This window comes from Hibiscus syriacus, unplaced genomic scaffold (assembly GCF_006381635.1).
Source record: "Hibiscus syriacus cultivar Baekdansim isolate YM2019G1 unplaced genomic scaffold, ASM638163v2 tig00112864_pilon, whole genome shotgun sequence".
Taxonomy (NCBI): domain Eukaryota; kingdom Viridiplantae; phylum Streptophyta; class Magnoliopsida; order Malvales; family Malvaceae; genus Hibiscus; species Hibiscus syriacus.
Window position 1 is genome coordinate 418,873 of NW_024063414.1, and position 20,316 is coordinate 439,188.

The 20,316-nt window shown below is 36.7% G+C and overlaps 1 protein-coding gene, 1 long non-coding RNA gene and 1 pseudogene across 2 annotated transcripts; 1 reads left to right on the forward strand and 2 right to left on the reverse strand.

Moving 5' to 3' along the window:
- Positions 1-524: 524 nt before the first annotated feature.
- On the forward strand, positions 525-10,373 carry LOC120184268 (annotated as a pseudogene).
- Positions 1,959-2,457, reverse strand: LOC120184358. Its single transcript, XR_005522011.1, has 2 exons — positions 2,239-2,457; positions 1,959-2,079 (listed from the first exon to the last, which is right to left on the reverse strand). It is a non-coding gene; the product is annotated as an uncharacterized LOC120184358 (long non-coding RNA).
- A 537-nt stretch (positions 10,374-10,910) lies between the features above and the next one.
- LOC120184356 lies at positions 10,911-13,195 on the reverse strand. The gene is made up of 3 exons (XM_039188850.1): positions 13,183-13,195; positions 11,677-12,061; positions 10,911-11,135 (listed from the first exon to the last, which is right to left on the reverse strand). Exons 2-3 carry the CDS (start codon positions 12,059-12,061, stop codon positions 11,128-11,130), a joined length of 393 nt encoding a protein of 130 aa, XP_039044781.1. The 5' UTR covers positions 13,183-13,195; the 3' UTR covers positions 10,911-11,127.
- Positions 13,196-20,316: the final 7,121 nt, after the last annotated feature.

Below are 20,316 nucleotides of genomic sequence, written 5' to 3' on the forward strand. Positions count from 1 at the left end.
ACACGATACGATTTAACTGATACATCCGGTTATTCAGGGTTCTATGACGTCGGTCGCTCGCGAGCAAACTACAGAAAGATCAGATTAAGGGAGGATCGAGGTAATTTGAAGGGTGATCGTCTCTTAAAAGTATAAACATATATATTAATAACATAGAATTTTAAATGGAATGAATACAAATAGAATTTTAAAATAAATATCAATGTTAAATTAAATAATTAATCAAAGAAAATTTGAATTTTAATAAAAATACCGATCTTGCCAAAATTTGTTCTAATGTGAACATGTTCCTTCATCCTTTGTTTTTCTAAAAGAAGTGGCTGTTCGTTGGTCAATGGCCGAACACCCGCAAGCGTACAACGGAGGAAAGTATAGGATAAGACGCAAGACAGGGGAAGGCTCCCGTAGTGCTTACGTGGCAAATATATGAAAATTAGTGTTTTTATGTATTTTATATTATAGTTTTGTATAATATCGTGTTTTTTTAATTATTAAATTCATTTTTGTCAAAGACAAGAAATTAGTGCACCGAGGCTAGTCTCCTTGGTGATAATGGTTGTACTAGGATGTGGTTCAAATTATGGGATAAAATCTCAACTGTGGTTTGAAGCTCCACCTCGTTACTACCAGTTCATTGGTTCCGAGAGAGTTAGCGAGTCTTGGTGAAGGAAGCTCTTGCTTTCCTGGGTGATTTGTTGGACTGTGGTTTCCATTTGGATCTTCTGTTATATGAGCTCTCAAGCTACCGAGAAGAGGAAGGAGACGCTCGCTAGCATGTGCGATGAGAGAGCTCGGATGTTGCAGGATCAGTTTAATGTGAGCATGAACCATATCCAGGCCATATCGATTTTGATCTCGACTTTCCACCATGACAAATTCCCTTCTGCTATTGATCAGGCAAGTTATTTCCTCTCCATGTAACCTTTAGTCGGGATTATAGAACTAGTTGAGATGAGATATTATGTGTTTGTTGTCCTTAATTACTGTCGCATGCTTGATTGAAAGTGATTATGCATTTGTTGTGCTTGATTGCCATGGTTTATTTACTCTGTCGTATGCTTGGTTCAAAGTGATTAATCTTGTTGCTCTTAGTTTAGAATGGAACTAGTCTTGTATGGCAATTTAATTTGCTCTATCTATATGAAATGTGACACCAACCTGATGTTTTTGACTGTCTTTAATTATTCAAATTCAACTGAAATCGATACTTTGAATTTTATATCGAATAAGAATTTTGTCAAATTGATAATCATTCTTGCTTCAGATTGTTAAACGCGGTTGTTTTTAGCTTATTACACAGGAAAATATTCAAGTGGCTTTAGTTGTGGGTACTATGATTACTTGTTTTTAAGTCCATAAAGGGAGCTCACTTCATGGATGTGTAGACAATTTTTGCGAGGTACACGGAGCGAACTCCTTTTGAGAGGCCCCTCACTAGTGGCGTGGCATATGCTGTAAGGGTGCTTCACTCTGAAAGGGAACAATTTGAGAGTCATCAAGGCTGGACTATTAAGAGGATGGATACACTTGAACAAAATCCAGTTCATAAGGATGACTATAATCCCGACCTCTTGGAACCATCACCAGTTCAGGAAGAATATGTGCCTGTTATCTTTGCACAGGATATCATATCACATGTGGTTTCTATGGATCTGCTGTCGGGAAAGGTAAGTGGATTTACTCTTTTAAAAGGTTTATTTTTTACATACCCAAAACTGATAAATTGCACTGAAAGTTGCACCGAGAACCTAATTAAGTACTTTTAGTTTCTCAAGAGCACTGTCACTGGTTGAATAAAGAAAATCAGGAAAGGGGGTCTCAAAACAAATCATCTTGGAGTTATTTTGACATTTGCGGTCTACAAGAGGGATCTTCCCTCGAATGCAACTCCTAGTGAAAGGGTTCAAGGAACTGATGGGTATGTTTTCACTGTGAACAAAAAGTAGGAATATTTAACCGATGTTCCCTTTATTTTACAAGATACTAGTAGGAAGCTGAACGCCTTAAGCTTCCCATCTCTGTAAACGCACATGCATGCATGCATAAAACAGTTAAAAGTTGTTAGAAGAAATCTGATAGCTTAAGAACTCTAAATTGACCGTATGCATAAATCAAAATACGTGCAATGACGAAAAAAAGTGAAACAAGCTATTTTTTGATAAAAGGTCTCTGATGTGATGCCTAGTTAATGGTTTGGATAAGTAGATCACATTAGCTATCAAGAAGTTATCTTTAGACCATCATTTCTCAATCAGGTATCTTGGTGGAGTCTTCGATGTTGAGTCACTCGTGGAGAAGTTGCTACATCAGCTTGCAAGTAAACAAACTATCCTCGTTAATGTGTTGGACACAACCAATCAGTCTCACCCTATCAGTATGTATGGTTCAAATGCATCAGATGACGGGTTGGAGCTTGTTAGCCACCTTAATTTTGGAGATCCTTTCGGAAAGCATGAGATGCGCTGCAGGTAGTCCATCAGTCTTGGATCACCTTTTGATCTCGGTTTCACCTACTCTTTGAAATGCACCTCTACTGTTCAACCTGTTTCTGTTCAATATAAATTCTGTTATTTTCTTTAAAAACAAAAGATTGACCCTTTTTAAGAGCATACCAACCTTTATATAATTTTCATTGCTGTCTGTGTCCATACAACGGGGGGTAACTTAATCTTATAAGAGGTTTACATTTCTGATCGAGTTCCCGAGATGCTAATTGTGTTGGATCATAAACTTGATCCATTATGGGAGCCTAAACCCAAACCCAAACTAAATTGATGTCATTACTTACATCATTTAATTAAAGATGTCATTGCTTACATCATTTAATTAATGATGTCATTGCTTACATCAATTTAGTTAGGTGAGAGTTAGATATTTGTTGAATTTGTAATGGTTTAAATTAGTTTATTTGTGTTGTAGGATTGTTCTTGAGTAGTATAAATACCCCTTCCCATTTTAGTTTTAAGCATCAAGAAAAAATTAAGAGCTTCTAAGTGAGTGAAGAAGCAAAGTCTTATAAGAGTGAGTTGTAGTTCTTGTTTTTGAGTGAGAGTACTCTTGTAATATTTGTTTGAGTTTCAATAAAAGTTGTTTGTGTGAGTGTTTTATTTCCAACAAAGTGGCATCAGAGAGAGTTGGAAAGATCGAAGGTCTCGACGAGAGGAATACGACGCCGCCAGAATTTTCTCAATCTGAGTTCTGACGCACCGCCACGCACCGCCGGAAGACTGCTGCCAGAAAATCGAGTTGACTCACCGAGTTGAGCCGAGTCAGCCGAGTTGGAGCCCTTGACCGAGTTGTCCAAGTCCCTCCAAAGTTTTTTTTCATCGTTCCGGATTCATCCGTGCAATCGGATTTTACAAAATCTCATTATATTGAGAGATATGGCAAATGGTATGGCACCATTCCAAGTTCCGACACTCAACAACAACAACTACGACAATTGGAGTATCAAAATGAAGGCACTTCTTGGATCACAAGATGTGTGGGATATCATAGAGAAAGGCTATAACGAGCCTGCGGATGATGATGCTTTTGCTACTTTTACACCAGATCAAAAGACAACTTTGAAGGATTCAAGAAAGAGAGACAAGAAGGCTCTCTACCTCATCTATCAAGCATTAGATGATGATGGTTTTGAAAAGATTTCAAGTGCAAGCTCTAGCAAGAAAACGTGGGAGAAGCTGCAAACCTCTTACAAAGGATCCGAGCAAGTGAAGAAGGTTCGTCTCCAAACATTAAGAGGTGAATTCGAATCCTTAAACATGAAAGCATCTGAGTCTATTTCAGATTATTTCTCAAGAGTAGTAGCTGTTTCTAATCAATTAAAAAGAAATGGTGAAAAGTTAGACGATGTGAGGATAATAGAGAAGATACTCCGTTCGTTGGATCCCAAATTTGAGCACATCGTCGTGACGATTGAAGAAACTAAAGACTTGGAAGAAATGAAGATCGAACAGCTCCAAGGATCATTGCAAGCATACGAAGAGAAGCATAAAAAGAAGCATGAGTTTACTGAGCAACTCCTCAAGCTGCAACTCAAGGATATGCATGAGAGCCAACGCAATGATAGAAACCAACGTGGCCAAGGCAGAGGTAGAGGCCATGGACGAGGTGGAAGTCGAGGTCGTGGACGAGGCTGGAATTACAACAATAACAATTCCAACAATAACTATGAGAAAGGAGAAAGCTCAACATGAGGCCGTGGAAGAATTAATCCAAACTCAAAGTATGACAAATCTCAAATTCGATGTTATAATTGTCAAAAATTTGGGCATTATGCTTCAGAATGTAGAGCTCCCAACAACAAAATTGAGGAGAAGGCCAATTACGTGGAGGAAAAGACAGATGGCAAAGAAACTCTTCTTCTAGCACGAAAGGAAACTGATGGTGGCCAAGCAAATTCCTGGTATCTTGACAGTGGTGCAAGCAATCACATGTGTGGAAGGAAAGACATGTTTGTGGAGCTAGACGAGTCAGTAAGTGGAAATGTTTCGTTTGGAGATGATTCCACAATAGCAGTGAAAGGGAGAGGTAACATTCTTATCCGTTTGAAAGATGGGAGACATCAATTTATTTCAAATGTCTACTATGTGCCCAATATGAAAAGTAACATTTTAAGTTTAGGGCAACTGGTAGAGAAAGGTTATGATATTCATATAAATAATTATAATCTTTCTATAAAAGATGATAAGAATAACTTCATTGCTAAAGTGCCGATGTCAAAGAATAGAATGTTCTTGATCAACATACAAAATGATGTTGCAAAGTGCCTGAAAGCTTGCTACAAAGATGCATCATGGCTTTGGCATCTTCGATTTGGGCATCTCAATTTTGGAGGTCTAGAGCTATTATCTAAGAAGGAGATGGTAAAAGGACTACCTCACATCAACCATCCTGACCAGCTCTGTGAAGGGTGTCTAGTCGGGAAACAATTCAGGAAAAGCTTTCCAAAGGAGTCAGAGACAAGAGCTAAGAAGCCACTTGAGCTCATCCATACCGATGTGTGTGGACCGATCAAGCCAAGCTCTCTCGGTAACAATAACTATTTTCTTCTCTTCATTGATGATTTTTCAAGAAAAACCTGGGTATATTTCTTGAAACAGAAGTCATAAGTTTTTGAAGTCTTCAAGAAGTTCAAAGCAGCAGTGGAGAGAGAAAGCGGTAGAAAGATCAAAGCCATGAGATCCGATCGAGGTGGAGAATTTACTTCCAGGGAGTTTCAAGAGTTTTGTGAAGCAAATGGAATTCGTCGACCAATGACAGTTCCTAGATCCCCCCAGCAAAATGGTGTGGCAGAAAGAAAGAATAGAACAATCCTCGACATGGCACGAAGCATGCTCAAAAGCAAGAAACTACCCAAAGAATTTTGGGCGGAAGCAGTATCGTGTGCAGTCTACTTGTCAAATCGATCTCCAACAAGAAGTGTATGGGGAAAGACACCGCAAGAGGCATGGAGTGGAAGAAAGCCTGGCATTTCTCACTTGAGAACCTTTGGAAGTATAGCCCATGTTCACGTACCAGACAAGAGAAGAACGAAGCTTGATGATAAAAGCGAGAGTTTTATCTTCATCGGCTATGATGCTAATTCGAAGGGCTACAAGTTGTACAATCCAGACAATAAGAAGTTTGTGATTAGTCGAGATGTGGTCTTCAACGAAGAAGGAGAATGGGATTTTAACTCTCATACAGATGACTTCAATTTCTTTCCTCTGTTTGAATAAGATGAGCAGACAATGAGGGAGCAACTAGATGAATCTCAACAAGAGCTTGCAACTCCACCCACTTCACCAACATCAACCACTCAAGGAGACTCATCACCTTCATCATCGTCAAGTGGGAGTCAAAGTGAAAGAGTTGTGCAACGCACAAGAAGCCTTAGAGATCTCTATGAGGTAACTGAACGACAAGATAATCTTACATTATTTTGTTTGTTTGCCGATTGTGAACCAGTGAGCTTTCAAGAAGCGGTACAAGAAAAGAAATGGAGAGATGCGATGGACGAAGAAATCAAGGCCATCGAGAAGAATGACACATGGGAACTTACCTCACTTCCCAAGGGACATAAGGCGATAGGTGTCAAATGGGTGTACAAAACAAAGCAAAATGCCAAAGGAGAGATTGAAAGGCACAAGGCGAGGCTAGTTGCTAAAGGCTATAGTCAAAAGGCTGAAATTGACTATGATGAGGTATTTGCTCCTGTTGCTCGATTGGAGACTATCAGACTAATCATTTCTTTGGCAGCTCAAAACAAGTGGAAGATACAACAGATGGATGTAAAGTCCGCCTTCCTAAATGGAGTTCTTGAAGAGGAACTTTACATTCAGCAACCATCAGGCTATGAAGTCAAAGGGCATGAAGACAAGGTGTTGAAGTTGAAGAAGGCTCTTTACGGACTAAAACAAGCACCAAGGGCATGAAATAGCCGAATCGACAAGTACTTCCAAGAGAATGGTTTCAACAAATGTCCCTACGAGCATGCTCTATATATCAAGATCAAAGATGAAGATATTTTGATCGTGTGCCTCTACGTGGACGATTTGATCTTCACTGGAAGCAACCCAAGCATGTTTAATGAATTCAAGGATGTGATGATGAAAGAATTCGAGATGACAGACATGGGGCTCATGGCGTACTACCTTGGCATTGAAGTTAAGCAACAAAATGATGGAATTTTCATTTCACAGGAAAGCTATGCAAATGAGATACTGAAGAAGTTCAAGATGGAGAACTGTAAGCCAATAAGCACACCGGCAGAATACGGGATCAAGATGACCAAACATGAAGAAGGCGAAAGTGTAGATCCAACATTCTTCAAAAGTTTGGTAGGAAGTCTACGCTATCTAACTTGCACGAGACCCGATATTCTTCACGCAGTTGGATTGGTTAGTCGCTACATGGAATCCCCAACAACCACCCATTTTAAAGCTGCAAAGAGAATTCTTCGCTATCTGAAAGGTACAATTGACTTTGGCTTGTTCTATTCAGTTTCTAATGATTACAAGCTTGTTGGATATAGTGACAGTGATTGGGGTGGAGACATAGATAATCGAAGGAGCACTACTGGATTCGTATTTTTCATGGGAGATATTGCATTCACATGGATGTCAAAGAAACAACCGATTGTCACATTGTCCACTTGTGAAGCGGAATATGTTGCTGCTACCTCATGTGTTTGTCATGCAATTTGGCTTAGAAATCTATTGAAGGAGATTGGTTTGATACAAGAAGAGCCTACCAAGGTTTGTGTCGACAACAAGTCAGCCATTGCCTTAGCGAAGAATCCAGTATTCCATGATCGAAGCAAGCACATTGATATTCGCTACCACTATATAAGGGAGTGTGTTGCAAGAAAAGATGTGGAAGTTGAATATGTGAAGTCACAAGATCAAGTTGCTGATATTTTTACCAAGCCACTGACCAGCGAAGACTTCTTAAGATTAAGGAACCTACTAGGGGTCACGAGATCAAGTTTAAGGGAGGGTGTTGGATCATAAACTTGATCCATTATGGGAGCCTAAACCCAAACCCAAACTAAATTGATGTCATTACTTACATCATTTAATTAAAGATGTCATTGCTTACATCATTTAATTAATGATGTCATTGCTTACATCAATTTAGTTAGGTGAGAGTTAGATATTTGTTGAATTTGTAATGGTTTAAATTAGTTTATTTGTGTGGTGTAGGATTGTTCTTGAGTAGTATAAATACCCCTTCCCATTTTAGTTTTAAGCATCAAGAAAAATTAAGAGCTTCTAAGTGAGTGAAGAAGCAAAGTCTTATAAGAGTGAGTTGTAGTTCTTGTTTTTGAGTGAGAGTACTCTTGTAATATTTGTTTGAGTTTCAATAAAAGTTGTTTGTGTGAGTGTTTTATTTCCAACAAATTGGTGATCCTGGGAGATTCAGACAAATAATCACCAATCTAATGGGAAACTCGATTAAAGTATGTGATTGGTTTTCCATTTAATTATATAAAGCTTGTTGGGAATTAAGAAAGCTTTCCTAAATCATTTAATTCCGTCTTGTGGATGTTTCACTTTAAGTTTGGTTGTTTGGATTACGCTTTAGTTGCTTGAACTCGTTTACTTATTTGTGCAGTTGACTGAGAAAGGGCACATCCGTGTTACGGTTCATCTCATGGAGGAGGTAATTGATTTAATAGAAGTTGAGACAGAATCTTCGCCAAAGCATACCTTGAGTGGCTTCCCTATTGCGGATAGAGTTCAGAGCTGGAAAGGATTTCGAACTTTCAGTCAAGAAGAATCCATTCAGCCTCTCTCTGACAGCATTCATCTTATTATATCGGTTGAAGATACAGGAGAAGGAATCCCTATAGAAGCACAGTCTCGAGTTTTCACGCCTTTTATGCAATTTGGCCCTTCTATTTCCCGAACACATGGGGGCACGGGCATTGGACTAAGCATAAGCAAGTGTTTGGTTAATCTAATGAAAGGAGAAATCGGTTTTGTTAGTATTCCTAAGATTGGTTCCACCTTTACATTGACTGCTGTTTTCACTAGCAGCTCCTCTAGTTCAAAGGAGTACAAAAGCCAGCGAATCGACAACCAGACCAACTCAGTATCCTCAGAGTTTCGTGGGATGGGAGCATTAGTTGTGGATCCTAGACCTGTCCGGGCCAAAGTGTCGAGATATCATATCCAGCGGCTGGGAATTCATGTTGAAGTAGTTTCCAATTGGAAACAAGGTTTATCTATTATAAGCCAGGGGAGTAATGTTATACACATGGTTCTCATTGAACAGGAGGTTTGGAATCGAGACCCAAACAGTTCGTCTTTCTTCATCAATAACTTGGAGAAAATAGATCATAGTACCCTCCGAAGGTATTCCTTTTGTCTAATTCTATCAGCTCTTCCCGAGCAAATCCTACTACTTCCGGTGTTTGTAACTTGACCGTCATCCCGAAGCCCTTGAGGGCTAGCATGTTAGCGGCATCTCTACAACGAGCCATGGATGATGGGAACAAAGGGAATCCTCGTAATGGGTAGTTACCAAGTCTGTCTCTTAGGAATCTTCATCTCGGGAGAAAAATTCTAATTGTAGATGACAACAATGTGAACCTAAAAGTAGCTTCCGCTGCCTTGAAGAAATACGAAGTTGATGTGGTTAGCGCTTCAAGCGGAATGCAAGCCATTGAACCGCTTACCCCACCTCACCAGTTCGATGCCTGTTTCATGGATATTCAAATGCCTGAAATGGATGGGTACGTAATCCCCTGATTGCATTAAAACGAACTTATGCAGCTGAAGTGAGCTTTAAAGCCTTACAAAATAAGAGAAAAAAATAATATTTTCTTGTTGGTTTAATTCGCATTGATGTTGCCTTTTATGATGTCTTGGCATTTTACAGGTTTGAAGCTACAAAGAGAATTCGGGATTCAGAACAGAATATCAATAATCGTATCCACTCATCGGTCCAAGCTTATAATAATGTTTTGAACTGGCATGTACCAATTTTGGCTATGACCGCAGATGATATCCGGGCCACGCATGATGAATGCCTACGGTGTGGAATGGACGGATATGTGTCGAAACCATTCGAAGCTGAGCAATCATACCAGGAAGTTTCACGATTTGCGTGCATGTCTCATATTTATTTATATTTTAATATAAAGTTACATTTTATAATTATATACAATTTTGATATCATATTAATGGTTGTTCTTTTTTAAGATCCAGACATAGTAGCCAAGGCGTTCGTCGACTACAACTACGCATTCAATTTGAACCAGGATGGTCAAGATCCAAGGCTCCTGGGGCATCGTGTTTCATGATTCGAATGTTCGCACCCAGTGATGCATTCTGATAATCTAATGCATGAACTCTGCTAGGGACATTGAAGGTCATGGAAGGTGGAACACATACTTCCTCCACTGCGGCTGGCACGGACTATGTTGATAGAGTATTATTTTTTTTATGATGCTACCGGCGCGGCAAGGTGGAACACATACTTCCTCCATGGGTCATGACAGTTTCAGCTGGCACCATATATCGTTATTTTGCAGGAATCGTGTCTCTAGGAAGTGGGAAAACCATCACAGGATGGACCTACAGTAACTTTGCTATGTGCTCATCGGAACATCAACAGCTTGCCCTCATGAGGCTGTGTAGCTGAACGGAGCGCGGCTGCTACAAGGTCTGCCATGGTCAGTATCACAAATCCATTATACAACACTGAAACAAATCATGACCATCACACGGTCTAGCCGCTGCAATAGTTTGAACCCTTCTTCCTATACAAAAGGAGATAAGCCCCAAACCATTCGATTAAATCAATTAATCAAGACCCCAAGAAATCTCTAAAAGAACATAAAAAAAATATTTGAAGAACGTCCTATGAATTCTAAAGAATCCTTTGAAAGGTGCTCTTCAATCTTGTGTCAAAAAGTTGCTTTTAAGTTTAGATTTTGACAATTTTTAAGCGGATTCATCTGTTTAAGAATGAGTCTCAAATATACTAGTTAATTATATCAGTCAAACAAGCTTTAAGAACAAGTTTCATCCGCAGCACCTGTTAAGTGCCTCATCCTTGAGAAAAATCTAAGACTAATATTCATTTACGCTGTCCATATTCATAACCACCAAGCATCCATCATGTAGATGAGTATTAGGATAAGCATGAAAGAGTTGCGTAGTGTAAATGCAACAGCAACTGCAAAGCCTCTTTATTTGACCTGTCCTTGGACATTGTCAAATGCCATGTTTGCCAGTTTGGATAAGCATTATCCGTGCTGGTTAACTGCATTTGTGCAATACAAATCCAATAAGAAAACAATATGGAAATCAACCCACTCCCCCATGGTTTCTTTTTCCTGGTAAATAAGAATACAATACACACGGGTAAGGTGAAAAATAATTTACAAAGTCACTATTTCAGCTAAACAATATTCACCTGGTTCATCTTTCAAAAAAAATAAAAATATTCACCTAGTTCAGCTAACATCCCAAATCAAGAGCCGTCTGAATTTTCCAGTTTCGGTACCCGAAGTAGCCTGGTAAATTCATCCGCCCCCAACCCTGTATGGCATCACTTGCTAGAACCCAAATGTGCTGCTCGATTCTTAATCTATCAAAGGCCTCCCCACCACCTTTTCTCTTCACAAACAATCTACCATGCTGTAATAGAAGAATCAGTTTGGTTCGAAACAAAATCGTGTATCAGCAATCTAGCAAATGTTGAATACATTCAATACAAAACACAACCAATAACAAAGCAATACCAAGAGAAGACATATCAGATACAGAATTAAGCTATGGTTCAAAATATTGTCAACAATTTGATATCATGATGAACCCCGGCTACAGGTTAGACTTATTCAACCACAAGCTCAATGCAGCCAGTCTGCTTCAAGTTTGATAAACAAAAAACACCATCATCGTCATCTAATGCTAGATTTCAGCAGAAAGTTGAACAGATCATATGCATTGATAACTCGGGGAAAATGAGATTCAATCCACAACGATCTATTTAGTACTCTGATAAACAATATAAACATTTTTCATTCAGCATTCAATCGACCATCACAGTTCCTATAGCATATTGACACTACTATTATGGAATTGAAGAAATCAAACTAGATAATCTAGAACAGGATATGATTTTTCCTCCCTAGTTATCAAATCCCAATGAAGAAAAGGAAGAAAAAAAAACAATTACCAGGAATATGTTTTCGAGGTGAAAGAGGGGCCAAGGCGATGCGAACAATAGAACGACCCAACAGGGAAATGACGGAAACAATCCCAGCAACGTAAAACACCATTAACAAACCAACAACCCAAGGCATCAACATGAACCCTATAAAGAAAGTGACCGATCCACACAGCATCATCGCAACCGATATGACCAGCATCAGCCAAACGAATCCCGCCGGAGATATCGTCGATACATCTAGAATATTAGACCTCCTCTCCGACACCGAAGATTGATCGGTGAAAGGAACCGGCGGCGACCGTATAAGATTCATAACCAAAATCGACAGCTCGTAGAATACCCTGGATTGCTGATCCTGATGTCGATGGCTTTCCTGTTCTCTTCTCATCATCTTTTCCCCCCTCAATCCAATCAAAAATTCAAAGATGATTTTTTCCCTAAACCCTTTTATTAGAACTCAGACGATAAAAGTAAAAAAGATCCGAGATACTCTTTTTACCAAAAAAAAAAAAATTACATTCCTTAAAAAATTCACCTACCATATATCTATTTCTAATTATTTTTCGATATAACACTCTTTTTCAAGAGAGAGAATGAGATGATGTACACGGAATACACGATTGGTGGTGGAAGGAGAAAGCGTATCGCATGAAATATGCCTCCCACCTAAGTTGCGTCCTAGGAAACGTGTCTTCTTTGAATGGCGCGGCACGCGCCTCCTTTGATCAGTAGTTTTAGATTTAGGGTTTTAGTTTAAGACGATTTTAAGGTTTTGATTAGTGGTTTAGGTTATATTTGTATGGTTTAGAATTTTTAAATAAGTTTAAAATTGGTTGTATGTTAGAATGTTTGTGTTTTTAGTTGTATATTAGATTGTAAGAAATACATAGACATAAGAAATAAAAAAGCTGAAATCACATTAATCGAAACTAAAAGGAAATGTAATAACATAAATTGAAACATAAGATGATATGATTATATAAGTATTGTCTTGACATCTCTTGAATATCCATATCACAATGAATTTGAGTGAATTTTGGATGACCTGACTCCCTTAATAAGTTTGGATTCAGTATAATTGGAATCCAAGTCTGAACTTTATTTGGTTCTTTTTCATTATCTATGGGGGGAAATCATATTCATATACCTTTAATACTTCAGAAAGTTGGTATACAGGATAGACATAACGCTTATAGTCTTGATGAAAATGAGCAAGCTGCTATGACATGGGAGCATGTATACTTCAAAGCTCGGAAAAACCCACAATCACAACATCTTTCCCTTAGATTAACTCTGAAAGAGTTAGATTCAATCCCTTGCACGGGTCGTGGCATTTCTATAACCCGAAATAATTCTTGGGTGCGAGGAAAACTTATTACAGATATGTTGTTTGATGTTGCAACCTTTTGTTATAGATCTGCTACTAATCGTGGGTAATAAACATGAGCGTTTTGTATCCAAGCAAGAGCTTGTCCCCCGAGCTTGACAAAAAGTTGACCCAAACGGAAATACATTGTTTTAGCCAAAGCAGTCACTGGTAAATGACGGGCCCCTTTAAGGTTGAATTGATTATCTCAGCCAAGTTGGTTTTCATATATCCATATCGATATCCACTATCGTATGCGTTTGTCCACTTTTCTTTGCTGATTTCGTTAATGTAATTGTATCCATGTTATTTTTTTCCTCGCAATTCATGAAGCATATCCTAAAACATTTGAGGTGAGAGTTCGTAACCTAAGCAAAATGAAGTAGTTAGCATAAAAAAATGAAAATGAGTGAAATGAAATTGGGAAAAATGTAACATACCCATGCATATAATTAATTGTCGTTCATCATTCTTCTTATATCTCCCATGATAGTTTACAGTAATATGTGGAATCCAGAGACGATGTTGGATGTTTGGGGGTTTCCACATTGGACCCAAAGAGTCCATTGCTACTTTGATCCCAGCTCCTCGATATGAAATTATACAAATATGGTACCGGGTGATGACACGTAGCCGTAGATTTCTTAGGAAAAAAGCCCAAGACTTCGTATATTTTCCTTCAACAAGGGCAAAGGTAATGGGAAGAATGTTGCGATTACCGTCTTGGACAACTGCCAATAATAAAACTTGCTTGTATTTCCCATACAATAATGTACCATTATTTTGGAGAATGAGTTTATAATATTTGACTACATTAATGCATTGTGGGTAAGTCAAAAAACACGGTGAAATTGGCAGCGATCTTAAAGAACTCAATCATTGTGGTAGGCATGGCAAGTTTCGAACTCAACTACTGTCTCAGGATTAAGTCGTTGAATCAGATTAAACCAATTGGGTAGTTCGTTGTAAGATGAATTTCATTAATCATCTAGTTTTATAATGATATTATGTTTTTCTTTCCACATTTTTTGTAGGAGATAGTGTACCCATATTGAGATTGTATTATAGAAATCAACACTACAATAGGTACGTGGGTGCTTACTTTAACCAAGTGCATGATGGCTTGGCAAATGACGTTGGAGTCCAAGTTTCAATGGTCCTCGTTAATCCCCTACGCACAACATGTAGAGGGTCGATGTATTTTGATAGTTCCCATATGTTGGTCTTCTTTCTCTTTGAAATACGAACCATCTAGATGAAATCGTTATCACGTTAGACACAATAACAGACATAATTTTCAGTAGTAGATCAGTCGACTCTGGAGTGAACTGAATTATGAATATTATAATTCTTAATTGCATAATTGCTTCTTCTTTAGATGTGAAATCCATTCTATGATATAAAACACCATCATTAATTGATGAATACCTCTCATAGTCTCTAAGATGAGGCATATTGAGAAATTATGGCCCGTACATCGCATCATAGTCAGTTTCATACATGTTTGTTGGAGATTCGTATTGTACCGTATTTGTAGGAACTTTATCCACATCATCATTAGAGTCCATGTTGAATTACGGTGACTCAGGTTCAACGAATAATCTAGTTTCAACACCATCTGCTCCTGGCTCATGAAGAGGTTCTTCTGAAGAATATGATAATTCTTCTATGACTTCGATGTTTTGTTATAAGAAGTTCATATATGAATGCCTTCCTTTAGAACTTGAAGGGATATCACCATATGAGTTATGGATTGAGTGTTGTGTGAAATACATGGCCATATCGAGGTCGAAGGTGTTGGCAGATGAATGTCTTCCCTGAAATTGGAAGGCATTTCCATGTTGAGGTCAGAAAAAGTGGCAATTGAATGCCTTCCCCTAGAACTTCATGAAATGCTAACATCAGGTGGGTTAGCCATTAATGACGTGAAATCATTACATATTGTTTGAATTGGACTATCAATTTGATCAATAGGTTCATGCAATCCATAGTAGAAGGAGAATAACATACCCCGAACTGCATACACATCAACAAAAGTGTCATACATTTATGTAATATAGTTCGAATTTTGATTGAAAGCATCAACCATCATAGTAACATCATTGTCGTTTGAGAGATTGAACGATGTATATGATAAGGAAAAAATTCAATTTAAAATTTGTACTGAAGTGTAACCAGTCTTTAACTGTTTTCAACACAAGCATTCCTTGAGATTTTTGTGATTAAATCGTGAAAAGTAATGTTTCTCCTAAAGAATAGAAAAATATAATGATCTAATCGGAAAACAACCCCGTATTATTCTTCCCCAATTTCTTCATCATAGTAAACAACAGCTAAAATATGATTCATTTTCGTAGTTTGAGCGTTTTGAAGTTTGAAGTTTTGAACGTTTGAGAGTTTAGAGTTACTGAGTTTTAGAATTTAAGAGTTTAAAATATTTAGGGTCGGGGAACGATTCATGTTAATTATGTGAAGTGGCAGAAATTCTCTGAATAATAATGGAAAACACTTTCTCCAAAATGCACATTTCATTTCGGATGTGATAGAACACTCTGACATGGCAGAGATTCTCTGAATAATAATGGAAATCGTTTTCCCCGAAGCATGCCTTTTATTTCAAATGGGATAGAACACTCTGACATGGCAAATATTATCTGAATAATAATGGAAAATACTTTCCCTGAAGCACGCCTTTCATTTCAAATGGGATGGAACACTCTGACATGGTAAATATTCTTTGAATAATAATGGAAAATACTTTCCCCAAAACACGCTTTTCATTTCGGATGTGATGGAACACTTGGACATGCCAGAGATTCGCTAAATAATAATGGAAAAAGCTTTCATTGAAACATGCCTTTCATTTTGGATGGGATGAAACACTCTGACATGACAAAGATTACCTAAATAATAATGGAAAACACTTCTCTCGAAACACGCCTTTCATTTCAGATGAGATTAATCACTATTATAATTCAAGATTCTCTGAATAATAATGGAAAAATGCATCCCCTGGAATGCGTTTTTCCTTGTCGGTAGATTTTATCTTAGAATCTTAGTGAACTAAAGTTTTATCTGTTGGTAAGATAAGAACACTTCGATTGAAACACGCTTTTCTTTTTCTTCATATTGTATCTTATCCAGCGTCAGACACTATATATATATAAAAGATGAAGCAAGTGGTCCTCAGTACTATACTGTAACACCCCCAACCCGTATCAGATTCGGATACGAGTCCGAAGTGTCACATTGACTTTTCAAACATTTATTAGTATAAAATAGTGAGTAATTTAAAAACTTTGATAACATTTAACTTATTCAAAACGTTTACAAAATATATCAGAGTTCATAATATTTATATCTTTAGACTACATGTCAACTACACTCTATATACAGTACATATATTTTTTGATCTGACATTTAGTAAGGAGAACTGACCTGTCTTGCTCCGCATTACTCTTTACTCTTCTCGAAACCTACGTGTGAAACAATCACACGCTAAGTCGTTGACTTAGTGAGGCATATAAAACATATAATATTTCATATAATATAAATCATACATAAACATATACCATCATTATCATTAAGAAACACACATAACATCATATGGTTCATGTAACACATTTCAAACCACTTACCTTTGATAACCATTTATAAACCCATCGTATACATATCACATTCAGTATGCTTGTTTAATCACTTTATTAGCCCATGTACACTAGTGAGAACTTAAGGTATGTGAGTACATTGAGGTTGTGCACACATATGCTGTCACCACAGCTCGATCAATGTCCCGAAGGACCAGTCCATAGATTCCGAAGAACCTAGGTAATCAGTCCATATGTCCCGAAGAACATAGGTAAACAGTCCATATGTCCCGAAGAACATAGGTAAACAGTCCATATGTCCCGAAGAACATAGGTAAACCCTCGACCCTTGGCATGCCAACTATACCCCTAGCTCTCATATCACATAACATGGGCATTATCATTTATAACAGTTCACATTATTTATTCATATTCTTTCTCTTATAAACACATATCTTTTCATTTCAGTCACGTATCACATGTACGTGTAATCATTGATCTCATAATCACATGTTCCTTCTCTTCTGTCACATACCACATGTATGTGTAAACATATATCTAATATCATATGTTGCATGTAATCACATAGATCGTATCATATAGCTTTTTTCACATATACATGTAATCACTTAGTCTATTTTCATGTAATTCTTTTCACTTCTCATATGATTTTATATTCATATCTCACATAACATATACAAAGCATATCATTATCTTTAGTCATGCATACATACAATCAATGTAATACAGATAATCACATATAATTATAACAACACATAATCATGTCCATGTCTTCATGCATATTACTCTAGGAAATAAACTCATCGCAAGTCTTATTTCCATTAAACACTACATATCACTAGTATGCACTCACCTTGGTCTCACTAGTCAATTCCAATCTCTTATCTTTCCCTTGATCGATCTTACTTGTCAAATGTTCCGGAATTACTTTACGCGCAGAATCTACATAAATGTACATTTTGAGGCAATCATTAGATACCTACACCTTGTAATTGGATACTAGCAACTTAAACAAACTTATTAAACCAATATTCGCATTTTTCCTTTAGGGGGAATCGGTTCCCTCCTGTGGGGGTATCGGTTCCCCTCTGGCATTCTGGAATTCCATGTTCGTTTGATGGGGTATCGATTTCCCTTGAATGGGTATCGATTCCCCTAGCCCAGAAATCTTATTTTGAGCTCGAAATTCACTTCATTTCAGTTTAAACCTTCATATTTTACTTCCTTTAATATTCCTAACTTCCATACACATATTTAAACTCATCTCTATTCCATAATCACTTCTTTAAACCCAAAATTCAATCATTTACATGGCATTCAAGAATCATACTAAATTTTCAATGTGTTCTAATTCCAATTCTAACACTTTATACTTCTTAATTTAACCATTGACAAGTCAAATTTAACTTCCAATTTAAGAAATGAACTTTATTCCAAGATTTCATTTGTAAACTTTAAATCTTTAATCTCTCCTAACTCCACCATCATTTGCTTTTAAGATGATTTAAGCTTTACTTAAGCTTAGTTATCATCTAATAATTAAAACCCAATCTTAAAATCAACAATTCAATTATAAACAAAGAAACTTACCTTTGGCTCTTGGCCTCCACGTGAAGAAGAAGAAGAAAGGAGAAGAGAACTCTGGAGAATTCTCTCCCTTTCCACGTGCATTTATCCTTACCAATCCCATTTTTAATTCATTTCTTGGTCAATTGACCCTTTTTCCCTTTATTTTCTTTAATAATTACTAAATAACCTTCATCATATATATCCAATAATCATTGAACTATTTCATTCTTATACTTTAGTCACCAAATTCTGAAACTTTACAATTTGGTCACTAACCCGGTATTACGGATGTTACAAATCTCCCCTCCCTTTTAAGAAAATTCGTCCTCGAATTTTCACTGGACATCTTGATAAGAACATGTCTGCTAATGTTCTCATGTTGTTTCCTTTACTTAATCTTTCTTTCCCTTAGTTCTTTAACTATTTTTTTTACATCCCTTATCATGTCACTTATCATATAACCAATATCATCAGTTCTTATCACTCAAAATCATCAATCAATCAAATTCCTTATCAATCTTTAATTACCTTGCAGTAATAACGAACTTTTATTCCATCAACGCTTAATTACTTCTTAAATTTCCTTAATACATATAAATTATTCTTTATTCCTCTGACTAAATCTCCTTGACCAAGAAATATAACCTTTATCACATCTGATTCTTTAAACTTTTTCCTTTCATTTCCTTATTCCATTATTCCTTTATTCATTCAAAAATCAAAATCTCCTTATACACAAATCATATATATTTTCTTTCATGCTCACATACTCTTTTCTTCTCACTTATGCTCATCTCTGATTACTAATCTTTATCATCTATTCATAACTTTGATAATCAACACTCCTTTCACATACCTTATTCTTCATGAAGTCCTTATTCAAATCATAATACACACATACTTGACTTCTTTCAAACATATTAATCCTTTACTCTTTCCAGTCGAACTAACTCAGCATTAATTTATTTGACTCATTCAACTCACATTCTTACTCATTCACAATGCAATTCCTAGGTTCAAACTCAGGCATTACAATTTCCTTTATCTTATAAATCAATCATCAATGCACCTATATCACTTGATCCTTTTTAAATAATTCTACTTTACCTATTTTCTAGCAGAACTTTTAATCCAATCCATTACTTTCCCTTCTGACTTAACTTCATATTCATTCTTAACTCCTTATTTAATCTTCGAGTACCAGACTCTACTATTCAAGCGTATCTGTCTTTCATCAAGTTTTGATCCTTTTCTATGGAATACAACTAATTCAAACCGAGTCTGTAATTGACAATCATAATCTATGTCTCTCTTCGATAATATCGATTTTTATGAGATACGAATTCTCTTAATTCTTCTGAGATCTCTCTAGATCTTTAATACAATTCATCACTTCTTGAAAAGAACAATTTTAACATCAATAATATTCTTTTCGTCTAGGCACAAACCCTCCATACCTCACTTACATACATCATTTTTTCCTTCAAATAACTTAACAATAATTTCTTCGACTTATCAAACTACATTCATATCCCTACACGTTACGATTCCTCTGTTTTCAAACTTAAGCATTCTAACTTTCTCTGTCTTATAAACTGATTGCTGATATATATTGATACTTAAACTTTTCTATTACTTTATAACTTTCCTTAACCATATGAATCCTTATCTCCTTCACTACATCACATTTACATGGTCGAGATACACAACTATATCCATATCCGTTTCATATTCGGTTAACTTATCCTAATAATATCTTCAAATCCTTTAATTTCAATACACTTTTCGCCACATAAGCTAGTTAGCCAACGCTAACTCTTTTCATCTAGAATGTAAACCCTTATAATATCCACATTTTGCTTATACCCAGTACTATCTCTTTGTTTCAAATTCATCACACTAATTGCATTTATTTTATAAACTGGTCACTGATTCACTTATTCTTGAACTCTTCTACAATTCTAGCCACATACTTAGATCTTTTAACTTTCTTTTGGTGACACTTTCATTCACCATATTTTATCTTATCTACGTAGTAACGAAACTTCTCAATTTAATTTCTCATCTTTGGAGAAATGAACACCTTCTAGCATTATCTTCATA

Bases quoted from the DNA above. Each gene is read 5' to 3' on its own strand.
- LOC120184356 (XM_039188850.1), bottom strand. From the start codon at position 12,061: ATGATGAGAAGAGAACAGGAAAGCCATCGACATCAGGATCAGCAATCC.